We start from the raw sequence: 27633 nt of genomic DNA on the forward strand, positions 1-27633 counted from the left end.
TGATAGCTTCTTAAAGTGCTTAATGTTTGAATCTTCACACTAAAGTTGATCTTTTTCCTTTAATATACTTTTAAAAGATTTATGGTATTCCTTACTTTCATTTTATATACATTCATTGAGCAAAGTGTTTTGTTTTTTCCTACAAGAATACATTTTCAGTTTTCTAACGAAGTATGAAGAAGAGAATGCTTTTTGGTGCAAGTTTCACCAATACCAAGAAGATCCTTGCGTAATAGACCACACCCACACCCACCCCACAGACACACACACAGACACTATTCAGTGAATGTTCTGTGTCCCTTCTGGGTACAGAAATAGAGGCCCAGACAGGTGAAGTAATTGCCTGGAGTTGTACAATAAGCTAGTGGCTTTCGTAGATGACCATTCATAGCTCTTCTGTTTCCAGAGACACAGTGTAGAGATTAAGTTGGAATAAATAGAAGCCTCTGTAGTTGTATGTTACCATATATCCAAGGTATATTCTACCCAGAGCATAGAGTATAGAAAGAAAATTCTGGGAATGGCGCTGGATTGTGATGTGTTTAGTACTCCTCTGCCTGTGCCGCTGAGAATGAGGGCTGGAAAGAGTACTGGGTACTGTCGGGAGGCTTGGGTTCCTAGTCTCTGCTTTAACGCAAGCCCATCCGGATGAGCTTAGGCACCCCGTTCCACGTCAGGGCCTCTATAAAATGAAAACGTGGGTTTGGTCTCTAAAGCTCTCTTCAGCATTTAGATTGCATGCTTCCCCAGGGCTGGCTTATTGCGTCAGAATCCAGCCTAGGGTTGGTGTTGTTTGCAAGGCCCCGAGGAACTGCGGCCTCCCGTTTGCTATCCAAGGAGATAGCAAACATTACCGCACAGCCCTGTCACGCCGTGAGCCGCCAGTGTTGTGAGGTGCTTCTTCGTTGAGGACTGAGCCTAGGTTGTTTGTGGTGACCTAAAAGGACCCTGGAGTGAGGCCAGGAGGTGTAATTTCTGTGACCAACTAGTTACCTATTCAGAAAACTTGCTAGGACCCGTCCAAGTACAGTAGCATTCTATCATTGGAATAAGAGAATACAGAAATACATCTCCTTAAAAGGTGTTTCTTTGTGCTTAAGGAGATGTAGTCAAAGACTTCAAATTCACGGATTCCCATTATCTTCTCAGAGCAATTACAAAGAAAATATACTTCTGCTGAATATAATTTTGTAAACGTTAGCAAGGAATGCCTTTGTATTTTAATAGGCTTTTAACAATGGAATTATTAATAGTCAGCATTTGCTGATCCTTTGCCCTTTGCCTAATACTAGTATGTTACTTTTTTGTTCAGTCAGTGCTATGATAACATCCAGTTATCTTCTGACATTGGTAACCTCTTTATTTTATGGGTGAACTAGGAGCTAGAATCACCAGAGGGAAAACTGATCTGCAAAGCTGGAATGATGGTTCTCCCATCGTCCCGTTCATGCACACTTTTAACCATTTGGTTTTATCACAGCTTTAACACTAGAAGATGCTCTGTAATAATCAAAATTATGACATACCTTCGATGATAGTAGACTCCTCTGCTCTTTCTCAGGTCTCAGCCGGCACTGCCACTGCTGTGCAGCATTGATTGTTGATAGCAACAGTGTGCTCTAGGGAATGACCACCAAGAACTGTGGGGAGGGGGTTGCAAATAAGCTGTGTTTCTATGGATAGCCCTCTGGGGACCCAGGAATTGCCCAGTGCTAATTACTGTATGCCACAGCCTAATTGGTAAGGGCACAAATGTTTTCAGCAAACATTAGTTGAGCCATCCATCCTCCTCCTAAGCTTTCATGCTACTGCTAGAACATGGCATGTAGATTGCCAACAGGAATGTAAAGCAGCAGCATTGTCTTTTTTCACAATCTCCTCCACCATCTTCAGCTTCCCTCCCTCCCCTCTTCTTGTCTACCGCAGTTAATGCTGTCACTGCTTACCCAGTCTCTCAAACGAGAATTTGAGAATCTGGAATTATCTGTATGCTTCCCGCTCCATACTTCCTATGTCTGATAAGTTACTAAACCCTGTTTGTTCTACTTCTAAAATTGTTTTTCAAATTGTGCTGTTTTTTTGGCCCTGATACATAGCTCTTGTCAAACCCAGTTTATTTCTGTTTTGGACTATTTCAACAATCCTCTTAACTAAAATTTTTTGTCTCTATAATCTCTGTCCTGTTTCTATTCCTTTCCCATGAAGTTATCTTAGAAAAAAATTGCTCTCTTGATTAATAACCCATGCATTTTGTTTTGTTTTTAATTGTTCTTCAGTTTGCTTTTTTCTTAAACTCTACACTGTGTTCTGGAAATTTCTCATTGTGGTTCATTTAAATCTGTCTTTTTAATGCTGCTAAGTATGGATATATAAAATGTATATATTATAGTTTATTTAACTGTTTCTCTATCAGTAGATGTTTATGTTTGTTTATATTTTTTTCTTTTGCTGTCACAAAGTGTATGTCCTTGAACATGCACATAGATACAAACAGGTAGATACCAAAATTGGAATTACTGAGTCAAAATGAATGTACATTTAAAATGTTAATGCTGCTGCTGCTGCTGCTGCTAAGTCACTTCAGTCGTGTCCGACTCTGTGCGACCCCAAGGATGGCAGCCCACCAGGATCCCCTGTCCCTGGGATTCTCCAGGCAAGAACCCTGGAGTGGGGTGCCATTTCCTTCTCCAATGCATGAAAGTGAAAAGTGAAAGTGAAGCTGCTCAGTCGTGTCCGACTCTAAGCGACCCCATGGACTGTAGCCTATCAGGCTCCTCCCATGGGATTTTCCAGGCAAGAGTACTGGAGTGGGTTGCCATTGCCTTCTCCGTAAAATGTTAATAGATACTGACAAATCACTTACAAAAGTACCTGTCAATTTATGCTTCCATCTGTGCTTTTTTTTTTTTTTTTTAAGATCATTTTAAATCCAGACCTAGTGTTCTCCTCCTAGCCTCGGTTCGCTTGTAACTTGATGTGTTCCCTCATTTACCTGGTCTCTGTCAGCCACTGTCCCAGCCTTTGTTCGATACAGCCTGTCTGCCAGGCGCCATGCTGGGTGCTGAGGATGAATTCTGGAGAAGACAGAGTCCGGTCTTTGCCCTCATCTTGTGTGTGCTCTTACTGCACAGGGCTTTTTGCCATTCCCAGGCTCCCTGATGCATTTGCCGCTATTCTTCTGTCTTCTGGGTATGAGTTTTTGTTTTTTCTGCCTAGAGACTTTTATTTGGTCATTCTATAGATTTTATCCTCTGTCTTGTCTTCCCCATCTCCCCACAGGTAGAGAGAGGTAGGGCTTCCTTAGTGATCTGTCTTAGCATCCTTCTTATAGTGTTTATCCTGAGTAGTTCTGATTACTCATTTGTTTATGCGTGTGCCCATGTGTGTCTGCATGTGTATGTATGGCCTCTCTCATTAGATTCTAAGCTCTGTAAGGGCAAGAAGCTACACTGTTTACCTTGATGTTCCCCCAGCTTAATGTCTTAAACACTGGAGAAGCTTCATAAATGTTGAGGAAGGGAATGAATGGCAAACTAAAGATGAACTTAATTTGTCTGGGGCACTTGGGGGGCTTGTGAATATGGCTGGGATCTGGTCAGTCTTCAGGTCCCCAACCGTGCAGGGAGATGAAGATCATGAGTCGACTGCATGGCACATTGTCATAAGCTCTGTGTTGAGGCACGAGTGAATTTACTCTCATGAGTTGGGTATTCTGGTGACTTTTCAGAGGAGAGGGTTTTTTTTTCTTGCTAGTGCTAGCTGTTGTGAATGATTCATGTCATAAGATACAGTTCCTTGCCTTAAGAGTTTTTGTCAAATGGGACCTTAGAGCAGAGATGGGTGGACTATGGCCTATGGGCCAAACCTTGCCTGCTGCCTGTTTTTGTATAGCCTGTGAGCTAAGAATGATACTTTAATTTTGCAACTGTTTTTATAAAAAAGGTATTTTGTGATTGTGAAATTACATGAAATTCAAGTTTTAGCATCTGGAATTAAATTTTGTTGGAACACGGCTCCCTTCAAGTCTTCACCCTCTGTTTTGTGGCTGCGTTTGCTGTGGTTGCAGAGCTGAGTAGTTGTGACACAAACTGTTTGGCCTGTAGTACCTAAAATATTTAGCCTGTGGCCTTTTACAGAAACAGTCTGCTGCCTTTCGGGTTGTGTTGTTGTTGCTCAGTTGCCCAGTCGTGTCTGACTCCTTGCGACCTCATGGACTGCAGCATGTCAGGCCTTCCTGTTCTTCACCATCTCCTGGAGTTTGCCCAGGTTCATGTTCATCGGTGATGCCATCCAGCCATCTCATCCTCTGATGTCCTCTTCTTCTGCCCTCAATCTTTCCCAGCATTGGGGACTTTTCCCGTGAATTGTCTGTTTGCCTTTTGGGTTAAAGAACGGGAAAGATTCAAATAAAGAAGAGAAGAAGAGAAAGATATTGAGAGGATTAGTTTGAGTTAAGATAATGGGATGGGTACTTCCCTGGTGGTCCAGGGGTTAAGCATCCACTTCCTATGCAGGGAATGTGGGTTCGATCCCTAGTCGGGGAACTAAGATACCACGTGCCGTGGGGCAGTTAAGACCATGTGCCACAGCTGGAGAAAGCCTGTGCCCCTGCAGCGACCCGGTGCAGCCAACAAAGAAGACAGTAGGACAGTAAATCCTGCAGTCTTCCAGAAGTTTTAGACTGAAATGATGACCCAGCCTAACCTTTTATTTTACAGACAGAGGATCAAAAACTTTGTCAAAGTCCACGTGTCTGTTAAGGGGCAGTGTCCGCTGCAGTTCCTGGAGCAGAAGCTTTGCGGACTTCAGAGGATGATAAGATTACTGCTGGGGTAGGGCCACATCATGAATGGCCTTGCCCTTGAAAACATAAGGTTGAAAAACAAACTAAGAACAGACTTCCTTTCTCTCTCTGAAAGTAATATTTTTTTTCTTTTGTATTTCTAGAAGGCCTTTGAGCCCTACTTTGAGATTTTGGAAGTATATTCCACAAAGGCCAAGAACTACGTGAATGGGCACTGTACCAAGTATGAGCCCTGGCAGCTGATTGTGTGGAGTGTCGTGTGGACTCTGCTGATAGTCTGGGTGTATGAGTTTGTCTTCCAGCCAGAGAGTAAGTATACTGCCCCCCTCTGTAAAGGTACAGTGGAGTGAACACCAGCTTTGGAACTCGGGGCTAACGGATTGGGCTAACCTCTTGCCTGGTTGGTTTGGTTCTGATTTTTAAAATCTATTTAGATAGAAAGGGCATTGCCTTCTGACTGGTAATGTTTTAATAGGACTCTTGTGTGACTGTAACTGTTTATGTTGATTTTTCTGGATTTGCAATTTACATTAAAACCCCTGAGAGATTAGTCATCATAAGGATCCAGAGTGTCGCTCAAACCCTCTTCACTTTTACTTTCTTGCCTAGAACATAATTGTGTCACCCAGAGTTCTCCAAGCATGGATTTATTGCTTTCATTGTAGGCTTTTTTTTCAATAAAGATTATGTGAAATTAGAACAGCACCCATGCAGCGACCATGGGAATGTCTGCTGTGTGTCAGGCACTGCCATGCTCTAGAGATATCTCTGCTGCTGCTAAGTCACTTCAGTTGTGTCCGACTCTGTGTGACCCTATAGATGGCAGCCCACCAGGCTCCCCCGTCCATGGGATTCTCCAGGCAAGAACATTGGAGTGGGTTGCCATTTCCTTCTCCAATGCATGAAAGTGAAAAGTGAAAGTGAAGTTGCTCAGTCGTGTCTAACTCTAGTGACCCCATGGACTGCAGCCTACCAGGCTCCTCCATCCATGGGATTTTCCAGGCAAGAGTACTCCAGTACTCCAGGGTGCCATTGCCTTCTTCGAGAGCTATCTCTACAGTACAAGTAATACAGGGTCCCTGTCCTCTTGGAATTGAACCTCTGCTGTCAGGAGACAGTACCCTTTGAGCTTCCTGTGCAGGGACTCCGGCAGCCAGACTGATGGGAAAAGAAGGCCACTCCTCAGGGAGTGTGGAAACTGAGAAGTTTGTAGTGATCAGTTTGTCCATCTTCATCTTCATCTTCCTAAGACCCTGCTCACTTTCCCTGCACCACCCCCCCCTACCCGCCTACCACCTGGTTGTGTGTGAGCTCCTTACAAATTCTTCCCCTGTGGGCTGGGTTGGGTAAGTCAGCAGTAGGAGAGGTGATGGGTGTTCCGTACACGCCCCTGCACCCCTTCCTCACCCACAGTAGGGTATCTGAGTTAGAAACATTGATGAGACTTCCTTATCATTTCCCATCTGTTTAAAATTTCCATTAACTGTTTGCTTCCCTGATAACATCTATTTGAAGAGGCTCTTCAACTGATATTTTTTTCTGCTTTTTTTCTTCTTCCCCTAGGAAAGTCAGCTTAGAGGCCAGATTCTGTTTTATCCCTTTACCATGACGACTAGCCAGCCATCCGGTAACACTGTGCCACATTGCCAAGTTATAGCAGAGTTAGCATTGCGCTTAATTAAAGTAGAGGTGAAATGTCCTCAGTCTCTGCTCCTAGTGCTTGCAAAACTTTCTCACAAATTCATGACAGGTTAGACAGACTAACCCTTGTGCTTCATCTGCTCCATGGTTTGGAAACAGACGCAACCCTTGTCCTTCTGCTCAGGCTTATTCCTTTCCTGGGAAGCATTTGATTCAGTGCCGCCCACCATTCTGTCTGATTCCAGAGGGTTCTAAGGAGTAGCAGTTCTTGCTTTTTTTGTTGTGATGAAATATATAGAACATAAAATGTATCATTTTACCCATTTTTAAGTGGAAAGTTGTGACATTAAGAACACTTACATTGTTAGGGAGCCATCACCACCACCTTTCTCATAATTTTAGGCTCTGTGCCCATGAAACTTGAACTTCCCACTACTTTCTCTCCTCAGCTCCTGGCATTCACTGTTCTGTGTGCTTTTCCTTTTAAAGTGGCGCATTTGTAAATCTGAACTACAGATTTACTTACTTACTATCATAAGCATGTCTTCCTGTTAGAGAAACTATCTATTTACTTGGTCTTGGTCAGAGACCTTGGTCAGACAGGAGTCAAGGTCAGAGACCTTGAGGTTTATATTTCTTCAATATGCTGGGTATTAGCTTTAGGTATTTACTTGTATTTTCCGTTGTGCAGCCCACAGTGCCCGTGTCCAGTTTGTTTAACCCATAGTAGCAGCTCAGCCATCTGAGGTCCTGGAACTTACCTACCTGCCTTTAGTGTTCAGAAACGAGTGTGCCAGCTCTGAGCATGCCATGAGAAAACTAACACTAGCAGTGTGTTAATGGTGTGTGCCATCTAAATCTTCATGAACTCCAAGCCATTGCATGGTTTTTAGTAACATTTTTTCTTACTATAAAAGCAGTACATTTTCATTGTATGAAATCAGGCAATATGGTAAACCATAAGAATAAAATTGAAATCTTGTTACCTAGAGATAGCCACTGTTTATGTATCTGTATGTCTGTCTATGGCTTCCCAGGTGGCTCAGTGGTAAAGAATCTGCCTGCCAATACAGAAGACACAGGAGATGCAGGTTCAATCCCTGGGTTGGGAAGATCTTCTGGAGTAGGAAATGGCAACCTGCTCCAGTATTCTTGCCTAGAAAATTCCACAGACAGAAAAGCCTGCAGGCTACAGTCCATGGGGTTGCAAATAGTTGGACATGACTGAGCAACTGATCATGCATGCACCCATCTCTTTCTATATCTGAATTATACAAAATTAATTTCGTAGGTTGAAAATTGCTGAATATTGGCAATTTCATATTGCTTAAATACACAACACACTTTTTATTTTATAACTTCCAACTTGAACTTTAGACACGGATAGAAATGTCTTTCCTCCAGAGATCAGGAAATTTTGATAGAATTGCCAATTTTTTTAGCACCTTGCTCACGTAGAAGTGTTCTGTGTATTAGTGAGCATCAAGTTCCTTTTGGTGTATTGCCCTAGAGGAGTCTAAAGTCTGACTAGTGAAAAATTTTGCTGATCTTCAAATTCTGCGTACCCTTCTGAGGGAGAGAGGGTAATTGTGGAACACAGCATGGACACAGGTAGATAAGAACTGGACATGGCAGGAGGGTAGGGCAGGGTTGGCAGTCTTCTAAGGCGTGATCTCTCTTCTACTTCTCTGTGGTTATCAGCTCACATCCTTCCTCACTGATGTTGGTTTTACCTGTGGGATTGTCTGTAGTTCATCAGTAGACATCAGAGTTCTGTGGTTGGAGGAGGTTTCTAGCCATGGCACCTTGGGCAGTGCCCTTAAGCCTGTTAGCCTGCTTCCTCGCAGTGAAATGGGCATACTTATACTGCTTTACCCAGTCAGAGAGTGCTGTGAGGCTTGAGTGGCATCACTGGTGTGAAGGGATTTGTAAACTAAAAAGAGCCATGCATTGTTGTTGTCACACTGGCATTTCCTATTGATTACCTTAAAACATTCTCGTTACTTTTCTTTCTGGACCTCTGGGGGTTTTTACTGTTCTAAAGAATTAACTCTTACTGCAGTGTAGTTGCTTTGCACTGTTGTGTTACTTGCTGCTGTACAGCAGAGTAAATCAGCTGTCCGTATGCACGTCTGTCTGATTTCCTTTCCATTTGGGTCACACAGAGCACCGTGCTGGAGCTCCCTGAGCTGCACAGTCGGTTCTCACTAGTTGCCTATTCTGTGCACAGTGGTGCACCTTCTGTTAGTCCCACTCTCCCAGTTCTTGGTTTTTACTTTGGAGATACTCTTTTTAGGTCTCGACCACATGGTCTTTTCATTCTTAATTTCTCTGTGTCTGATCTGTATTCTGTTCTTTTTACTCTGTACCGTGTTATCTCACAGATTTCACAAAATTATGTGTTCTCCTCCTCCCAGTCACATGAATGTACTTTCAGACACCTGATTCAGCTTGCTGATTTTTAGACTTCTTTCTACCTCATTAATTAATTGCTTCATCCATTAAAATAGGGAGTAGTTCTGAATCTTTACAGCTTTAACACTGTTAGAAATAATCAAATAACAAGCAGCTGAACCATCTAACACTAAATGCTGCTCGTTTGATGGATTGTTGTGGTGACATTTAAAAATACACTTTGGAAGAATTTTTAATAATGTAGAAATGCTGTAAATGAGAAGAGAATACAGTATTCTGTGTACCATAAGATTTCAGGACTGAAACAAAATACTCTAAAATTTAAGCAAAAAGTAACTGGTTTCAGCCCTTTGTCTTAGTCAGCCTGTGTCTTAGATACCTGCTTTTGTCCCAGACATTTATAGAGTGTCAACCTCAGTGCTAGGCACTTACGGATGCACCCTAGGCAAACACTACCAGTAAAGATGCATAGCACCATTTAATAAATACCCGTAGGTGGTGGAGACACCTTCTTTGGTTGTTGAAAGCTACTTTTGGGCAAGGAAATCGGAATCCCCATATCTCCTAGGAAAGCAGCAAAGTTCATTCAGTTCATGCCTTGTATCCTTGCAGAAAGCATAGGTCTAGATTCCTTTGAAACTCATTTGAGATAACTGAAAATTCTGTTGTGCATGTGAAGCAGTATAGAGTCCTAGGAGTCTAGGACTAGAAACAGAGAGACTTCATTTAAATCCTTGCCCCATCACTGATATGATCCTCGGCCTTGAGCAAGTTATTAATGCTTTGATCCTCAGCTGCCCTTGGACAGTAGGCAGTGCCTTCTATGCCAGCCTCAAAATCTTGCTGTTGGAGTCAGTTGAGATACACTGAACGTGAATTCATTAAAAGGCATGACTGTGTATTTAGATGCCATGTATTTATAATAATTGTAATTTACAGGATCAGGATTTCAGATTTGTCCTATGCCCAACAGAATGAAGTCTGATTGGTGTCCATGATATCTGAAAGCCTTTCTAGGTCCAGAAAATGTTGTTGGGATATGTGTTGAATGAGAGACTAGAGCACAGATTCTGAGAAGATGCATGGGTTGGTCATTTATTTTGAGGCAGGGGAGAGAAGTGTTGGGCGCCTGGCAACCTTGGGAAGGTAAGGAAGTCTGCGGTATGCTTGGCCCAGCAGTTGTGTTTCTGGGAACTTATCCTGCAGATATGCTCTCATGCAGTACAGCATGTGTTACAAGGCTGAGCCATTTCAGCGTGGTTTGTAACAGCAGACATCAGAAACAACCTAAGTTTCCATCAGGAAAGGGCAGGTTAAATAAACTAAGGTACGTCCATCTAATGGAATACTCTACAGTTGTAAGATTGCATTAGGGAGCACCGGTCTGTAAAAGACTGCTGCTGAGTAGAACAGGTCTCGTGCAGTGCTGGAGTATGCTACCTTTTGTGTAAAAGAGACAAGACAAGAACAAGTCTTCCCTCTTGCTTGTATATGCATACAGAAACTCTGGAAGGGTATCTAGAAACTAGTAGTAGTTGTACTAAGCTGGGGGTAGGATGAGGGTCTGGGGGATAGATGAGAGTGTGTGTGTGTGTTTATTTTTTTGAACCATGTTATATTACTTGTTCAAAAATTAAAAGTTGTTTTTTTGTTTTAAGAAACTTACCTTTGTAATCTGAAGGCAAGTGTGATTACAGAGGACATGCTGAATATTCAATAGTTCATACATTATGACTATCAGGTCATAATCCATGGGAATTTCAATAGAACCATTTGTTTCTTTTAGGTTTATGGTCAAGGTTTAAGAAGAGATGTTTTAAGCTTATCCGGAAGATGCCTATCATTGGTCGTAAGGTAAGCAGAGTCATTTCACTTTTCCCTACTGCTTCCCTCCCCCATGTTCATCACACCTCTTTCTATTTACTAAAACTAGGAGTTCAAGGGGGATTGGGTGCGTTTTGTCCCCCATCTCCAAGAAACATTTGATCACATCTGGAGACATTTTTGGATATCAGAAGAGGAGGTGAATCCTCTGGGCACTGAGCAGACAGGGGCGAGGGATGCTGCTAAACATCCTCCAGTCGCAGGACAGGCCACGCAGCGGAGACCCATCAGACTCAACGCCAGAAGTGCCACAAGTGAGAAGCGTGACGACACTCTTTCTCCACCATATTTGACCAGAGGAGAAAGGAGATGTCTGTTCAGGAAAAATTTGAAATTAGACAACCTGACAGAAGTGACAGGAAGCTTTGGAACAGTATTTGGTGGTGGTGGTTTAGGCGCTGAGTCGTGTCCAACTCTTGTGACCCCATGGACTGTAGCCTGCCAGGCTCCTCTGTCCATGGGGATTCTCTAGGCAAGAATGCCGGAGTGGGTTGCCAGTTCCTTCTCCAGGGGATCTTCCCGACCCAGGAATCCAAACCTGGTCTCTTGCATTGCAGGCAGATTCTTTACCAACTAAGCTACGAGGGAAGCGGAGCAATATTTGGCTGAGCTGAATTTAGATACTTAGCAGGGATTGAGTGCTTACATGGTTCAGGGTTGGCAGGCTTTCTCTGTAACAGGCTGGATATGAAGCGTTTTAGGCGTGGCAGGCCACGCCACATCTGTCAGCTTTTCAGCTCTGTCCCTGTGGAGGGAAAGCAGCAGTAGAACAGTGGGTGGAGGAGTGGGCCTGTGTTGCAGCAAGAATCTCTTCATAGCCACAGTCCACACTCGGCCTGTAGTTTGATTAGGCCTGTAGTTTGCTGATCCCAGGTTCAGAAACTTAGAGAGCAGAGCTGTCCTCTTGCTCTTTGTTCGTATCTGTAGTCTAGTCTGCTCCCTTCACTGGCTCCTCTCTGACCTCACCCATGCTCAGGATGAGACAGTCGCCTCTGCCTTCCCACGGGTTCTTTATCACAGATGAAGACAAATAGGGCAGGCCCCTCTGCGGGTTCTAACGAAGGCACACGACCCTCGATGGCGTCATCTCCCCTGCCTCCCACCTTCCCCCTCAGCTTTCCTGCAAGCTTTCTTTCTTTTTTGGCTTTCAGTTCCTTTCCCCCTTGCCTGGCCAAATCAGAAAAGACGGCAGTTACTTCCAGCCTTTGACTGATGTTCATTCAGACCACTGTGTGAACTCTCCCAGAACTTTGTATTTTTAGGTTCATTTCCTGTGGGGAAGTGGAAGTAATAACGGCTGGAGAAGGAGAGAAATGAGGGCTTTTATTTGACCCTTAATCATATTAAGCCCTGAAATCAATCTGCTGTAGTCCTTAGAGAACAAAGAGCAGGGGAGAAGAAGGATACAGAGGACAGGCTGATTACAAGGGAGAAGAGTGTTTCCCCTTATCATTTCCTGTATTTTTCCCCTGCCCTTATTCCTTACACTTTGCTCCTTCCATTTCTAATTTTGATACAAATGAATGCTGGGGTTCCAGAACCCATTAAATTTATATGATAACAGCATTGGAAGATACTATTCAATTTTGTTACTCAGTAAATACAACAGCATTGGAAGGTACTTAGAAAATGTATAATCACCTTTCAACTTTCAGATGCAGATGTTGAGGTGCAGAGACAAAAGTTACTCGTTTTGAGCGAGTGTGTGTGTCCCTCCTCATTCATTGAGCATCTGCTCAGCGTAGGTACCGTTCTGGGTGCTGGGGACATAGTGTAGGACCACTTGGGAGGCCATGCCCTTCCCACATGGAATCTACATTTCAGTACTAAGGAAAGACAGAAAATGAATAAGGAAGCAAATGCATACGAATTTCCCTTCGAGATAAATGCTGTGAAGAAATTAAAATGCAGTGGAGCTTCTGAGGCAAGAATTGATGAGATGATTTGAGGAAGTGCTTGCTGTGCTTTCTCATATGCCTCTCATGGTCATTTTTGTCTGTTTTATTACAGTAGCATCATCTGTGCATGGAAGCCCAGCTTTCATAGTTCTGGTTACATTTATGCAGCACAGTTCTTTATTTAAATCTAAAAAATATCTTCATGTCCATCACATGCTGCCCTGGCATTGTCCAGGAGTGTGCCCTGGTCTTCCTGCCAGTGCCTGCCTGATAGACTGTTACAGACATGTTCTAAAGGAGGGGCTTTCCCTGTGTTTTTTTTGAGGGCCGCATCTAAGACCGTCTTGGATTCTAATCATCCACTGCTAGAGATGAGACAACCTAAATGCTGGGAATGAGACATCAAACTTTAGCAGACATAGGGCTGAAACCATGTCACTGTGACACACACAAGTCGTAATGTGTAGCCACCCTTCCCTAAATCTGCAAACCAGGAGTCTCTCATTACCACTGGCAGCCTCTGCTGTATTCTTCCCATCTGCTCTGTTCCTCCCCTCCCCTCTTACCCTAGCACTTTTCATTACCTTGATTTTCTGACTGTGATGCTTACAGATAAGCTTCAGGACAGGACTTAGCCCTGCCCCACCTAAGCTGTGTACTGCCTGAGTTTGTTTTGTTCGCTGTGTATCACTGCTGTGTAGTTCAACAAATGTTTACCAAGTGAAGGAATGAAAGAACATGTCTGATGAGGATGGAAACGAAATAACCATAGTTGATAAATTATGTGGCAGAAGGACCACTTTCCTGGCACTGGAGAATGGGGCAGTGTGAGCTTCCAACCTGAGGAGACAGATGGCAGCCTCCCTGGCTCTTCCCGGCACTTCTGTCTTACTCTTCTGTGTGGGGATTCTGGTAAGGCCTCCAGTTCCTGGTGGTTCTGGGCGTGCCTGGTGAAGGGGCCCATCACTTGCCCAAGCACCGGAATCTGTTTACTGCTGCTTGGCCTGTTCTCTGGCTACTGTTCATGGTTCTACCTTGGTTTCTTTGGTGCATATATTGTAGCTGCTGTCAAGGCATGAACAAGGTCTGACTCTTGCCCACAGAGAAGTGCTGACTTCAGCAAATGCAAACCAAGCAAAGCATTGGTGATAGCAACGTGACAAAGGAAAGGGACGGGGTGGGGTGGGGAACCGAGTGTATCTTTGACCTTTCGAGAGAAAGTTGACTTTGCAGACTTTAAGAGACTGTTGTCCAGGTGAGATAACAGTGAAGGGGTCCAAATGTCAACGTACCTCTTTAAGAAAAAGTACCGTCCTTGTTCTCGAGCACTTGTGCAGTGCCCAGCACCGAGTGGTGGTTTGGTGACGTAACTGGTTCTTCACTCTCAGTACTGTATTCTCCTGTCTCCTGTTAACTTTATCTTCCTTACCTTTGGAGATCCAAGATAAGTTGAACAAGACCAAGGAAGATATTAGCAAGAGCATGACATTCCTGAAAGTGGACCAAGATTACGTGAAAGCCCTGCCCTCTCAAGGCCTGAGCCCGGCTGCCGTTCTGGAGAAACTCAAAGAATACAGCTCGAAGGGTACGCTTCTCAGCAGATGCATGCTCCCTACTTCTTCCCGTGGCTGGTGACTCGCTCATCATGGATGTTTATAGAGGTTAAGTAGAGTTCATCCCTGGTGCTTCTGTGTTCAGGAGGGCCCGCCTCCTGTCTCAAAGGCTGAATTTCATCTTTTAAAAATTGTATTTAGATTCATTCTTCACCTATAAAGCAAGCAGATCTCAGAGAAGATGGAACTTGGTTCCATTTTCTTTTCTAAGCCTGAATAAAATAGATTTGTTTTTTGGAAAGACAAAATATGTGATAAGACTGAAATAGAGATTCATTTTAGAAATTATGGAATCTGTATAGAGGCACAGAAGAAATAAGAAGTCAGTATAATTTCATCCTCAAAACACCAACACAGATGATATATATATCTCTCTCTCTCTCTCAGAATGTTAATGGTGTTTTGTGTAATAAGCCCACACATGTACATGTATGCATGTAGGAAGGATAAATGCACTTAGCAGCCTAGTGTTAAGAGTACAGCCCATGGACTCAGGCTTGACTCACATCTGGTTCAGCCACTTAACAAGATGGCCTCAGGTGAGTTACTTCACTTCTCCATGCCTCTGTATCTGTCTCTCTACAATGAGGATAGTAACTGTAGTACTTACCTGAAAGGATAATTGTAGCGATTACATGCAGTCATACATATAAGCATATAATACCTGGCTTATAATAGGTACTCAATAAATTTCAATAAATGTTAACTATTATTAATGCAAACATGTTTGTTACAAACTTAGGATTATATTATAAATAAATTAAACATAGGCATTTTCATTTGGCATAATTTTAGATTTATAGAAAGTCTGCAAAGATAATACAGAGATTTCCCACAAACCTCTCACTCAGCTTCTCCTGATGTTAACATCTAAAATAAGCTTGGTACATTTGTCAAAACTAAAAAAAAAATTAACATTGGTACAGTGCTGTTACCTAAACCACAGATTCAATTCCTATTTCACCAGGGTTTCTATAATGTCCTTTCTCCTGTTCTAGGATCCAGGGTACCATATTGTATTTTAAAAGTTCTAATTGACATGTGTTGAATTTTTGATGATATTTTTGATCAGGTGATACAAAACTAGATACAGTCCAGGAATGATACAGGATATAAAACAGGGATTAGCATTCTGAGACCTGTAGATTAAAGATGTCTACAATTATGAGTGCTGGGTTGGCTGCCTCCTGTCTCCCTCCCTTCCATTTCTAAGTCGCTGTCCATTGCCATTACTCTGCAGCTCCAGTAAAAGAACAGGAAATGAAACACACACCCTACTTTTGAAATGCAGGTGACCTCTGGTCTGAAGACGTGCCTGTCACAAACCAGTCCCTCTGAGGACAAAGTTAGCTTGGCCACAAGCCAGAGCTGCTGGTCACATGAGAACGAGGGTTTGTCTGGATAGTCACTGCTCAGTCTGTGCTCTCACTGGAGCTGCGGACCTTGGCTTTGTCAGAACCATGGCAGCAGTTTTCAGTTTGAGTGCTTCTATAATTCTCACCACTCACTTTCAGTAGGGCACAGGCATGTTGTCTTAAAGGACCCGAGACCCCCATGTGAACGGATTTGTTGGTATTGGGGAGTGTTTCTGGGGGAGGACCTCAGAGAACAGTGGAAGGTCGGACCTCACATCCCGGTCAGGAACCTTTCCTCTGGTCCTTCTCCCAGTGTTGGCTGTGCTGCTGACGCTGAGTGCTGCAGCACATGTTGCTGGAAGCAGGTGGCTAACTCTGTATGGGTTTCCAGGCTTGTCTGAGGACGATGCTGATGGCTCACATCTCACCATGGTTTGTCCAGTCAGAGATTCAGTTCCCTGACTCCAGCTCTGGTGATACTGTGCTGAAATTTTGCACTTTGCCTTACTCTTTCTGCTAACTGTGCCCATAGCAGTTTCCACACTCCCTTTGACTGGCTAAAAAGGGAGAGAAGGTGGAAGCCACTGCAGAAAAAGGTCAAGCGGAGCCATACAGAGAACTGAAAACGAGTGTAGACAGAAGAAGTGGTTCTGCTGTTAGAGGCCAGCTGGGGATGACGACGTTACTAGTGGACGTTCTCTATTGTACCTAGATGCTGTTGCTACCTTTTTCACACTGTTGTTGATGGTGGTGGTTGACCTTTCATCTTTATTTTGCTGTGACACTCTTTACTGAAGCTCTTTTTCTTGATTTAATGTAAGGACGCCTTGGAGGTTCTGCTCCAACTCTTGTACACAGAGGAGTTTCTCCCTGTTTCTTCTTTAGAATCTGTCTCCCCAGAGGCTCCTGCTTACTGACCCAGTGGTCTGCCTTTTCTCTGCAGATGTCTTGTGGCAAGAGGGGAAAGCCTCCGGAGCAGTGTATAGTGGGGAGAAGGAGCTCACCGACCTCCTCGTGAAGGTGAGCAAGTGCTCAGTCCTTGGAAGGAGTGTGCGGCTCTGCTGGTTTAGATGATCACATCTTTTTCTCTTTATTCTTGTAATTAAAAAAAAAATTACTTAAGCAAAGTTTATTGTTAAAACTAAAGAGGTTCAGTGTCTCTTACCCAACAGACAAAAATGCATAACATTGTCCAAGACATCTTCAGTCTGTAAAAAAGTAAGATGTTATTTATGTCTCCAGGCTTAATAGACACCTTGTGTAGAAAGCAGATTGCTAGGGAAGGTAGTCCATCATTTGCGATTATTAATGATAAGATATATTTTGTTGGATCAGAAGAGATAAGGGATGGAAACTTGGTCATGATTTCCTGAGTCTCAAATCACAGAATCTGAGAATGAGCAGTGGTCTCAGTTATAATTCATATAATTCTCATATTTTTTGGTTGACTTTAGAATTGCTTTAGCTTCTTCCATTTCTAATCAGATTTATTTTTTAAATCTCACTTTGTCATACAAAATTGGCATTGGACTGTTGCTTTCTAAGGTCTTTGTGTTTGATTATTAGAACTATGAAACTGTGCACAGCTTACTACACACTACATGTTTTGCCCAGCTGTATTTTGACATAATACCCTGACCTTACTTCTGTGCTTAACAATCGTTCAGTGACTCCCATTGTCTATAGGACAAATCCTAAGCTGCTTATGCAACCAAAAATGCCAGTCCCTTCGTGAGCCAGATTTTCCCACATGAACACTAACCGCTGCCTTTTCTGTTTACTGAGTGCCTTGCTCCTTTGTTGTTTTCCTTTCCCTTGTTCTTGCTACCTGTTCTTAATGATGAATTCCTATTCACGGCTCAAGGTTCCACTCAACAGACACCACCAGACCACTCAGAATGTTTGCTACTCCCTCTTTGAGGCCCCTTACCTTCATGTACATACACAGATCTGCTATCACACTGAAAATAGTTGTGCCACACACTCTACTAAGTGCTTTGCGTGTGTGTGCTTCACGTGTGTCTTATCTTACTTACGGCTAGAACCCCATCAGCTGTGTACTGGGATTATCCTCGTTAACATATGGGGAAACAGCCTCAGTGAGGTTATTTACCTAAGATTACACAGCTAGAAGTGACAGATAAAGCTAAGATTTCAAACTGGGTCTGGTGGGTGTTTTTAGTCAGTGCTTTTAACCACATTTATACTTTCTCTGTTACCACTTTGTCAAAATAATTTTTATGCCTGTCTCCTCCACTACAACACTTCAATCTTCTTTAGACCGGAGGATGTATCCTACCGTTTTCCCAGTTCCTGTTGTATCTAACATGGTTTGCCTGATCCTTTTTCCTGTATGACGTAAGCGTCTCCACTTGTGCTTGCGTTTCTCTGTAGGCTTATGGAGATTTCGCATGGAGTAATCCACTGCATCCAGACATCTTCCCCGGACTCCGGAAGATAGAGGCAGAGATTGTGAGGATGGCTTGTTCCCTATTCAATGGGGGACCAGATTCCTGTGGATGTGTAAGTATACGCAAATGACATTCTATAATATGACTTGTGTTTTTTTTTTAGCATAAAGTAGAAGGTTATTAAAAACATTATTACACAAATAATACATGATTATTGTAGGAAGATCCAGTTGAACAGAAATTTTTAAAGATTACTTGCAATTTTGTAATTAGTGGCTTATCAGCATTTTAGTAAATATCTTCTAGATTTTTTTTCTCTTCAGTCTTTTATTTTGAAAATCTTTAAACTTACATTGTCAGGATAGTTCTCCTGCCTCTCCTCTTTTTCTCCCCCTCCCTTTCTTTCTTTGACCCACACACCTAACCACTTTGTTGTTATTGTTCAGACGCTCAGTCGTGTCTGACTCTCTGTGACCCCATGGACTGCAGCACGCCAGGCTTCCCTGTCCTTCACCAACTCCCAGAGCTTGCTCAAACTCATGTCCGTTGAGTCAGTGATGCCATCCAACCATCTCATCCCCTATTGTCCCTTTCTCCTCTTGCCCTCAATTTTTCCCAGCATCAGGGTCTTTTCCAATGAGTCAGCTCTTTGCATCAGGTAGCCAAAGTATTGGAGCTTCAGCATCAGTCCTTCCAGTGAATATTCAGGGTTGATTTCCTTTAAGATTGATTGGTTGGATCTCCTTGCTGTATAATTTTGTCAAAGCATCTCATCATTTTTTGATATACTTGTTTTGCTTGAGCTGGATATTGTTTTGCCATAAATCAAATCTTAGTTGATTTAGGATTAAAGAAAGAGTCATTGTATTTAAAGATACACACGAGGATTCCTTCTCTCAACTGTTCTTTCTAGTAGATGTTTGTTAGTTTTCCTAAACTGTGATTGATGAACTTCTACTGAGATTTGTTACTACAGACTGGTATTGCCTTCTCTAGAAAAAACTAAATTTCAGCTTATGCAAGATGGAGTTAACCCGGGGTACTATAATGGTAACCTCTAGGTGCTGATCCTGTCATACTTCTCTAATCATCATAAAGTCTGCAAGTTAAACTACTGAAGGGCCCATCCAAGACAAGAACATTTTATAGTTACTCTTTTCTCCCCCAGTAAGCAGCATTGGGTTTTACTTTTCAGTTGGCACCATGAAAAATCAATCTGGTATTCCAGACACTCATTTAAAAAAAAAAAAATTCTAAAACTGTTAAAAACTGAATCATAAGTGGGTTCCCTTATGGCACTTAGATGAATGGGTAACACAGATGCCAGTATTCTTACAGTACCTGGGTATTCTGTGCCATTAGACTCTTTATGAACTTTTAAGAGAGTACAGGTTAAACAACCACAAAACCAATTTGCAGTTTATCTAGTAAAGTGGAAAATATCCATATTTTATGACCCTAAAATTCCACTTCTTGGGATATATTCTAGGAAAGCTAGTACATGTGTATATCAGGATAGATGTATATTCATAGCAACATTGTTCATGATAGTTAAATACTGGAAATAATTCAAATATCTGTCAGTGGTGGGGTTGATAAATTGTAGGGACTGTGTATGCTTCAATCTACCATAGCTGTCACTCAGATTGATGTGCAGATTACTCCAGTTTTTGCCAGTGAGAGCTTCTTAATTTTGACTCCTGTGTCTTTTTGCATGACTCAAAGTAGTTTTTGAAAGCCTCCTTTCTTTCCTCCCCATCCTCCCCCCTTTTTTTTGGACAAAATATTTTTATTTGGTGAAAATATCTTTTACATTTCCTACTTCAGATCCAGAATCAGCCCTAGTTCATTTATAGCCATGTAAAATATTTTCATGGTTCCTAAGAGTAAAATTTATGGAACAAAGACAAGTTAACCAGAATAAAACCCAGAGAGATGAATAGAAAGTTAAGAGATATGAAAGAAAGAGTGAGAAAGGCTAACACACCTCTAGTTCATATTTAAAAGCAGTCCCCCAAAATAGATAGCCTGTAAAGGTGTAACTGTTAGAACAACTGATATTCTCGATAGCAGCAATGGCTTGGGCAGTTGCTGGTAGAAGAAAGATGGGCTGTGAGTTAAGAAACATTGGAGCTGGGTGATACACGCAGGTGTGTTACTAATTCCCTCTTTAACTGTGTGTATGCTACTCGTTCTTCCATTGGGTTTCTATTTTCATTTACTGTGTTTTTCACTCTTGAGAATTGTTTTTTTTTTTTTTTTTTTAATTGGTTTGGTTCTTTGTAGTCCCTTTCCTTGGCATATGTTTTGTTTATTTAAATATATTGCACATAATTGTTTTACATTCTATGTCTGATAATTCCATGAGCCTTTTGTTTTGTTTTGTTTCTGTTCTGGTTTTACTTATGTTGTCTTGTATCCTTATCTCTTTGATTTTTTTTTTTTCCCCTATGAGTTAGGGTTTTCCTATAAACTTAACTTTGATGGTTGAAGTTAAGTTCTTTCAGAGATTTGTATTTACTTCTGCCAGTTACTGGGGAATGGCTGGGAAGTACTGCCACATCGGAGCCAGTGTAAGTCCAGTTTTCAGCCCATAGTTTTGTACTGTGGAAGTAGTCTGAACTCAGACCACACACTCAAATAAAAGCAGTTTCAGCGTACATTCTTGAGAGATCCTTATTTTTCGTTGCCCTGAGTATCTGGGTAATAGCAATTTTTCTTGCTATCTTCTTCTGTACCAGCGGGGTTTATTTCTCTCACTGCCAGGAGTGTGGGTGAAGTCAGTGTTTTCAGCCATGCCCTCTTAGATGCCTCACCTTGAACAGGCCCCAAACTTCTTTCCTGTTTATTTGTCAAAGTGAAAGTTTGAAGTCTGATCTAGGAGTTGGCAGTAACCTTCCGAGTTAAAACCAGCTTTGACACTTAGCTTATATGATTCTTGATCATATAATTCTTGATTCAGTGTGTTCCTTTATGTTAGCTCAGTCGTGGATGGATGTAAAAATACTTGTTAATGTTTTAGCAGGCTCTTTTAGCTGTTTCATATAGGAGGGTGGCCCAAGATGTATAATGTATATTGCTGAAAACAGAAGTTCCATGATTATTTTTTTCTACATGTGAGACCTTTGTATACTTGAAAGCTTCTTTCCCCCAAATCCTCTCTTCACCATGGTTTTCCTACGATACTCAGTTTTCTAAGAGAATATGATCTCACAGATTTCCATGTGTGCCCAGCGTTCCTCTCAGTGCTTTTTGGCTATGTATGACTAGCACATGGACACAGTTCTCCAGAGCACTGAGTTTTCAGTCTCTGCCTTCTCTGGATTCACTAAATTGACCTCAAACGTTTCCTGTAATCAGCATAGTGGTTCTCGGCTTCTCAGCAGTGTTTAATATGTTCCTTGCTGTCCTAATGTATATAGTAATTCTGCAGTCATGCTTTGTGATACTTTGTGTTTTTTTAGGTCTGCAGCCTCATTCTGTTATTTCAGTGTCCACTCTGAGCTCTTGTTTTCTTGAATTCCTGTTCTTATTATATTGTCCTACAGTGAGAAACAGGAGGAATTTCCTTCTGTTCCTTAGGTTGTTACCTTCTGAGTTGGCCTTTATTTTGCAGGCTACCTTCTTTTCTTTTTCTGTGTTTGCATAGTTACCACGTCATCTTCTTTCATCTTGGCTCGTGTTTCGGTGACTGTCTCTAGACATTCTGTTTGTTCTGATGCATGGCAGGTCTGGTCTTGTCTGAGAGGGAAGGCTTGGGTAAAGCTTTGTTCCACCTATGTTAGAATATCTCGGCCTCTTCTGCGATTTCATTCAAAGTCACCTACCAGAGTTCACTCTGCCTAACTGGAAGAGAATAATACTCTTTGGGCTTTGATTATTTCTTTAGCTCATCTTATATCCCTGGAGTCTTCACTTTAAAGAGCAAGTCCTGGTGTTCCCTGTCCCTGGGCGGCTTGTTTCTCCTTAGCCGCCATCCCTCTTACCCACTCATCTGACAATAAGGAAACCCCCTCCACTTGCTTCTCTGAAGACTTGGGGAATATTAATGACAATTCTCAGCATTTTGCTGTTTTATCTGGACAATTTCCATATCTTGGAGGAGGGATTAGGAACTGTGTTTGACTCTTTGCCATGATTCAGAAGCTTGTTTTCTCATCACCAGTATTTGAAGTTTGTTGTATTAGATTATCTCCTTGTTTGGTTGTTGTTATTGCAGGGTTTTACTGCTTTTTTCCTTCATTCTTTCATGTCCCGAGGGAGAGAAAATCTGTGACGTAGTTTCAGTCTTCCATCTTAATACCAAAGTCCAACTCTTGTTTTCTTGCATTGCTACAATTAAACCGTGCCTCTCCAATTAGGACCTTTTTCTAGTGCTGTGTCAGGGGTCAGAAGGACAGATAGAATCTCAGATCCCCAGCCTGTTCAGATACTTACACTTTTATAAGAGAACTAATTACCTCTGGGATTATGTGAGTTTCTCTGGTTCTCTCCTAAGTCTCTGCCTTTCTGTGTATCTGTCTCTGTCTCTCTCTGGATGATCTCCTTTTGGTGAGGAAAGTTCAGAGGCAGGAAACAGAAGACAAAGCCAACTGCCTGGGCAGTCTGGAGCCTGTTCCTAACTAAGGTCTTAAGCTCTTCTCATTCTGTATTCTTTACCTGACACTGTCTTTCCTTTTTGTAGCTTCATTTGCCTCAGTTAGAATGAGTGGGAGGTGACTTTATATACTGAAAGAAATTTGGTTGCTGCAGTAAAGTCTTGGCTTGTACAAATGCCATCAGGTCCAAAGAGTATCTAAAAGAAAAATTTCCCAGTAGGTCCTGTTCTACTCTTGTTTTCTGACATAGCATATAAGGGGTGAGAGTTTTTGAAAGTGTTGAAAGATGTTGACTAACGTGTCAAGTAGTTACTGAGGCTTCTGTCTTCTTTAGAATTAGATTTCCATTTTGGAGGGGTGGGACAGGGGACAGGGGATAGAGGAAATAGCAGCAGCAAAATTTGAACACAGAATTTGGGGTCAGAAATTAAAATCAGAAGCAGAATTTAGGTGTTCCTGCTTTTACAGTCCAAAGTACACCATTGTTTGCCTAACAGATAATGATACTGATTGGATTTGTTACTGGACTGAAAATAGGACATGTAAAGTGAGTGACTAGGGATTTGGAAATATTTCTGCTTAGGTCATTGCTGAACCTTAGTGAGAGAACAGTGCACTGAGAACTTGGTGCTTTCCTGACTTCCTTCACAGCTGTCTTGGTTCCTCATGTGGTGTTCTGAGGTTTTATGCTGGACCCCAGGACACACTGCGATCTGCAGCACTGACCTCAGCTGTAAGCAGAAACGCAGGAGCCTACAAACAAGGGTCCTATGCCCCAGCTCAGTACCTGCCTGTGTGGATGACGGTCATGTGTTTCCTGACGGCTTCCTCAGTTACAAAATGACTGACTTTTTAATCTGCCACGTAACTCCTGACCGCTTGGATTTTGTAGCCTATGGTATTTTTGTCTTATATGTGGATATTACTTTAGGAAATTTCAGCCATCATCTGCTCTCATTTCATCTCATCAGGTTACACTAAATACGAAAATATAGAAAGGTTTACTTTTTATCAAAAGATGGATGACTTTGGGTGAATCAGTCTCTCAGGGCTCAGTTTTCTTACCTATAAAATGGAAAAGTTTTCTAAGATTCTATGAATCTTTGGAGATGACAAATCTAAGGAAATATTCACCTAGCTCAATGCTATGGCTCTTTTGTGTGTTGTGTGTGTTTTGAAATGATTTCATTCTTAGAAGCTACCAAAGGATAGCCAGATGGGTATGGCGTACCTGTATTGGTTGTGGTTTACTGAGAGTCAAATCAGGCATTAGGAAATGTTAACTGATGGTCTGATGGGTGTCAGCTTTACTAGCTGGGTATCAGGAATATTGTCATGAACAGACTGGTCGCCACCTTCATGAGGTTGTAGTCCAGTGAGGCAAACAGGATGAAGGAAATGACCTCGAGTATTTTTGTATCAACTCAGGTAAAATTTGCCTGTGTCAGAGGGGCTAGGTAGGCCTAGCTTCAGGAAGACATTTTTCTTTAAAAACATTAGGACTTTTGTTTTGACTTCAGATAAGTAAGTTAATAAACTAAGCAGAGGCTCCTTGCTTTTCTGTCTTTCAAACTTGTCAAAATCACAAGTTTACTCTGGAATGCCTGAGTGTCTCTTCTTGGTCTTCTAATGTATCGCATAGTTGACTAGAGCTATAACTTCCCAGTTTCACATTCTTTAGTGGGCATTAAAAATTTAAATCAGTCAGTAACCCTGATGCTTCTGGAAGGGGATAAAATGCCCTGTCCTGTCTGCAATTGGATGAACAACAGAAATATAAGTGTGTTGTGCACAGGTGGTCTGGGCAGATACGCATTTATTTGTTTACACATACAGTGTGGAGCTTCTGATCATTCAGTAGTTTTATTCTTCTCCTGAGCCAAGATTGGGCTTAGCCAATAAAGTCAAATTTTCCTTCTGAAAGACAGCAGCAGGTGCTCTAAAGTGTGCATCCCAGAGCTTGAACGTCTCTGCATCAGATACCCTCAAGATCAAGGCAGAAAGTGCATGCTGATAGCTACCCCAACTCTCTTTTTTATTACAGGTGACCTCTGGGGGGACAGAAAGTATTTTGATGGCCTGCAAAGCTTATCGGGAACTAGCCTTCGAGAATGGGATCAAAACTCCAGAAATGTAGGTACAGTTGTTCCTTAGTATCCATGGAGCATTGGTTTCAGGACCCCAGTGGATACCAAATCCTCCATGCTCAGGCCCCTTATGTAAAGTGGTGTAGTATTCACACATGATCTTCACACATCCTCCCTATAGTCTTAAATCATCTCTATCTCTGGATTACTTACAGTACTTAACATGTAAATGCTATGTAAACAGTTGCTGGTGTGCAGCAAATCCAGGTTTTGCTTTTTGGAACTTTTCCCCCCTAATATTTTGTGTTACGTGTAGCTAACTTTTCCCCCCATTTAAGTTTCTCTGTGTGAAACAGCCTGACCATCTGTTTTCCGCTTCTTCTGGCAATTCCAGTCCTCTCCGTCCTATCCTGTGCCCTTGACCATTGCCCTTCACATTCGGCAAAATCCTGAGTGCATCTGCTAGTTCATAGTCCCTTTCCTACCCCCACCCCCAAACTTATACACGGTATATACTGCAAGCACAAGATTCTTTTTCTAAAAGTAACAGTTAGGACTGTATCTTTGAGTTCTGTGATACTTACTGTAAGTTTATCTGGAACCTAAGGAAAACCCTCTAACATTGTAGTTCAGTAAAAATTACTTAGACTGCTTCAGGGTGCTCCCTAAGAAAATTTCAGCCTGCCAGCTGTGTTCTTGGAAGGAAAATTCTAAAAATCCAGAGATGACCATAATTTTATTTGGTTGCTTTAGTTTTTTCTCTCAGTCCCCTCCCTTGTACAGTAGCGCATACCACAGCTTTCGGGTTAATGGTTTCCCACAGGTGTCAGTGACTGCGGGTTTTGTTGCAGTGATCTCATGCTATAATTCACGCCAAGCGTGAGAGAGTAAGTCAGGCTACCATCTTTCTTCACACATACATCTTTGGTACTTGGTACTTAGTGATGGCAATTTTTTTCCTTCAAAGGGAACAGATTAATTTTAAGAGTGGAGTAATTGAGGGAAGTCTGAAAGCAAATGACTTGGTTTCCTTTTTCAATACCATTGAAATGCTGTTCCCAACTGTGTAGGACAAACGGAGATTTTAGTTTTTCACAGGATCGTGGTCTTCCAGAGATGAAGACGACCATTGATGTGATGCTTGACTGCTGCTTTAACATCCCTGCCAAGCAGTCTTTTATTTTCTGCCTGAGCGTGTGTTGTGCCAGGAAGCCTGCTCCTCACTGGGGTGCCCTTCTTTGGATAGACAACCACCAGAAAGCACACCCTCACGTTGATCTGATCCAAATTCTCTGTCCCCTTTTACCTGTCTGCCCTGATTTAAGCTTGGGATTCCTCCCTGTGGCATTACTTCCAATTTCTTCCTGCTACCAAAGTGATTTCCTAAATAGCAGGGAGGTTTCTCTAGAAAATCATTTGACCTCTTTTTGTTTGTGTTTAAAACAAAAAGTAAAACAACAGAAACACTTTAAAAAATTTGAGGAAAAATAACCAGCAGTTTATTCCTGGTGATTGCAATTCACTGCTAGCCATGGTATCTCTTGAACCTGGTTTGATTGAATTTCACTGATTTCTTTAGCGTAGCCCCCCAGAGTGCCCACGCTGCATTTGACAAAGCCGCCAGTTACTTTGGGATGAAGATTATACGGGTTCCCCTAAACAAAATGATGGAGGTGGATGTTCGGGTGAGTTCCTTTGAAGGGCTGTTGTCTGGGGCTGGGAGAAGCAGGAAGTGCACCTGATCACTAGCTTTTTTCAGGGTCACACATGGATAGGCTCAAAGTGCCTTTGATTATAGCATTAGGACTTGCAAAATCTGCCACTGGCAGTGGTGAGTCATTGCAGCATCAGTCTTTTCATATGTACATGAACTCTTAACAGGAAGCTGAGACTAACTTGGTACCTTAAAGACCTGAATTTTGCTTCAGCACCATCACTTTCTCTTCTCTTTGTAAAATGAGCCTGGACTAACTTGCCCCAAGACACTCATTGTTGTTTTCAGTTGGCCTGAATTAGTACCATTGCCCTTATAATGGTAAGTATTTTTTAGAAGTAAACTGTCCAATTTATTACCACTAGCATTATTCTCGCACCTTAATTGAGGTGTTAATTGACAAAAAAAATTGTGTATATTTAAGGTATGCAATTTGGTGTTTTGCTATATGGATACATTGTGAAATAACCATCACAGTTAAGCTATTTAACATCTCCATCACCTCACATAGTTTTTTCTTTTTTCATGGTAAGCATACTTAAAACTACCCTCTAGATCTCTAAGCAGATTTCGGGTATACAGTGCAGCGTTGTTCAGTGTAGTCACGTGACTCTACGTTAGATCCCCAGAACTTACTCGTCTTAATAACTGGAAGTTGGCACCCCATGACCAACATCTCCCCATTTCCCTCATTCTCCAGCTCCTAGCAAACACCATTCTATTCTTTGCTTCTATGAGTTTGACTGTTTTCAATTCCCCATATAATTGAAATCATGCAGTATTTGTCCTTCTATGTCTGGCTTATTTAACTTAGGGCTTCCCTGGTGGCTCAGAGAGTAAAGCGTCTGCCCGCAATGTGGGAGATCTCTGTTCAATCTCTGGGTTGGCAAGATCCCATGGAGAAGGAAATGGCAACCCACTCCAGTATTCTTGCCTGGAAAATCCCATGAACAGAGGAGCCTGGTAGGCTACAGTCCACGGGGTTGCAAAGAGTTGGACATGACTGGGCGACTTCACTTCACTTATTTAACTTAGCATTGTGACCTCCAAGTTCATCTACATGGTCTCAAATGGTAGGCTTTCTTTTTTAAGCCAGAATAATAAGCCTTTAGTAATTATTTTTGTGCCTTGCATTTATGTAGAGGAACTTTCTAGTTTCAGAGCCGCATTTGAGCCTCATGATAACCTGGGGAGAGCATAGAAGCAGTTAGTG

The 27633-nt window shown here is 42.1% G+C and overlaps 1 protein-coding gene across 5 annotated transcripts in view; it reads left to right on the top strand.

The window, feature by feature from the left end:
* Positions 1-27633, top strand: part of SGPL1 (sphingosine-1-phosphate lyase 1) — a 53382-nt gene that overhangs the window by 17846 nt on the left and 7903 nt on the right. For all 5 annotated transcript variants that reach the window (XM_027531055.1, XM_027531057.1, XM_027531056.1 and 2 more), the window contains exons 3-9: positions 4948-5113; positions 10647-10714; positions 14080-14227; positions 16554-16630; positions 18005-18133; positions 24664-24752; positions 26286-26391. In XM_027531055.1, the coding sequence (XP_027386856.1) occupies positions 4948-5113; positions 10647-10714; positions 14080-14227; positions 16554-16630; positions 18005-18133; positions 24664-24752; positions 26286-26391 (783 nt within the window). The remainder of the gene's footprint in view (positions 1-4947; positions 5114-10646; positions 10715-14079; positions 14228-16553; positions 16631-18004; positions 18134-24663; positions 24753-26285; positions 26392-27633) is intronic.

Source organism: Bos indicus x Bos taurus, chromosome 28 (assembly GCF_003369695.1).
Source record: "Bos indicus x Bos taurus breed Angus x Brahman F1 hybrid chromosome 28, Bos_hybrid_MaternalHap_v2.0, whole genome shotgun sequence".
NCBI classification, from domain to species: Eukaryota; Metazoa; Chordata; class Mammalia; order Artiodactyla; family Bovidae; genus Bos; species Bos indicus x Bos taurus.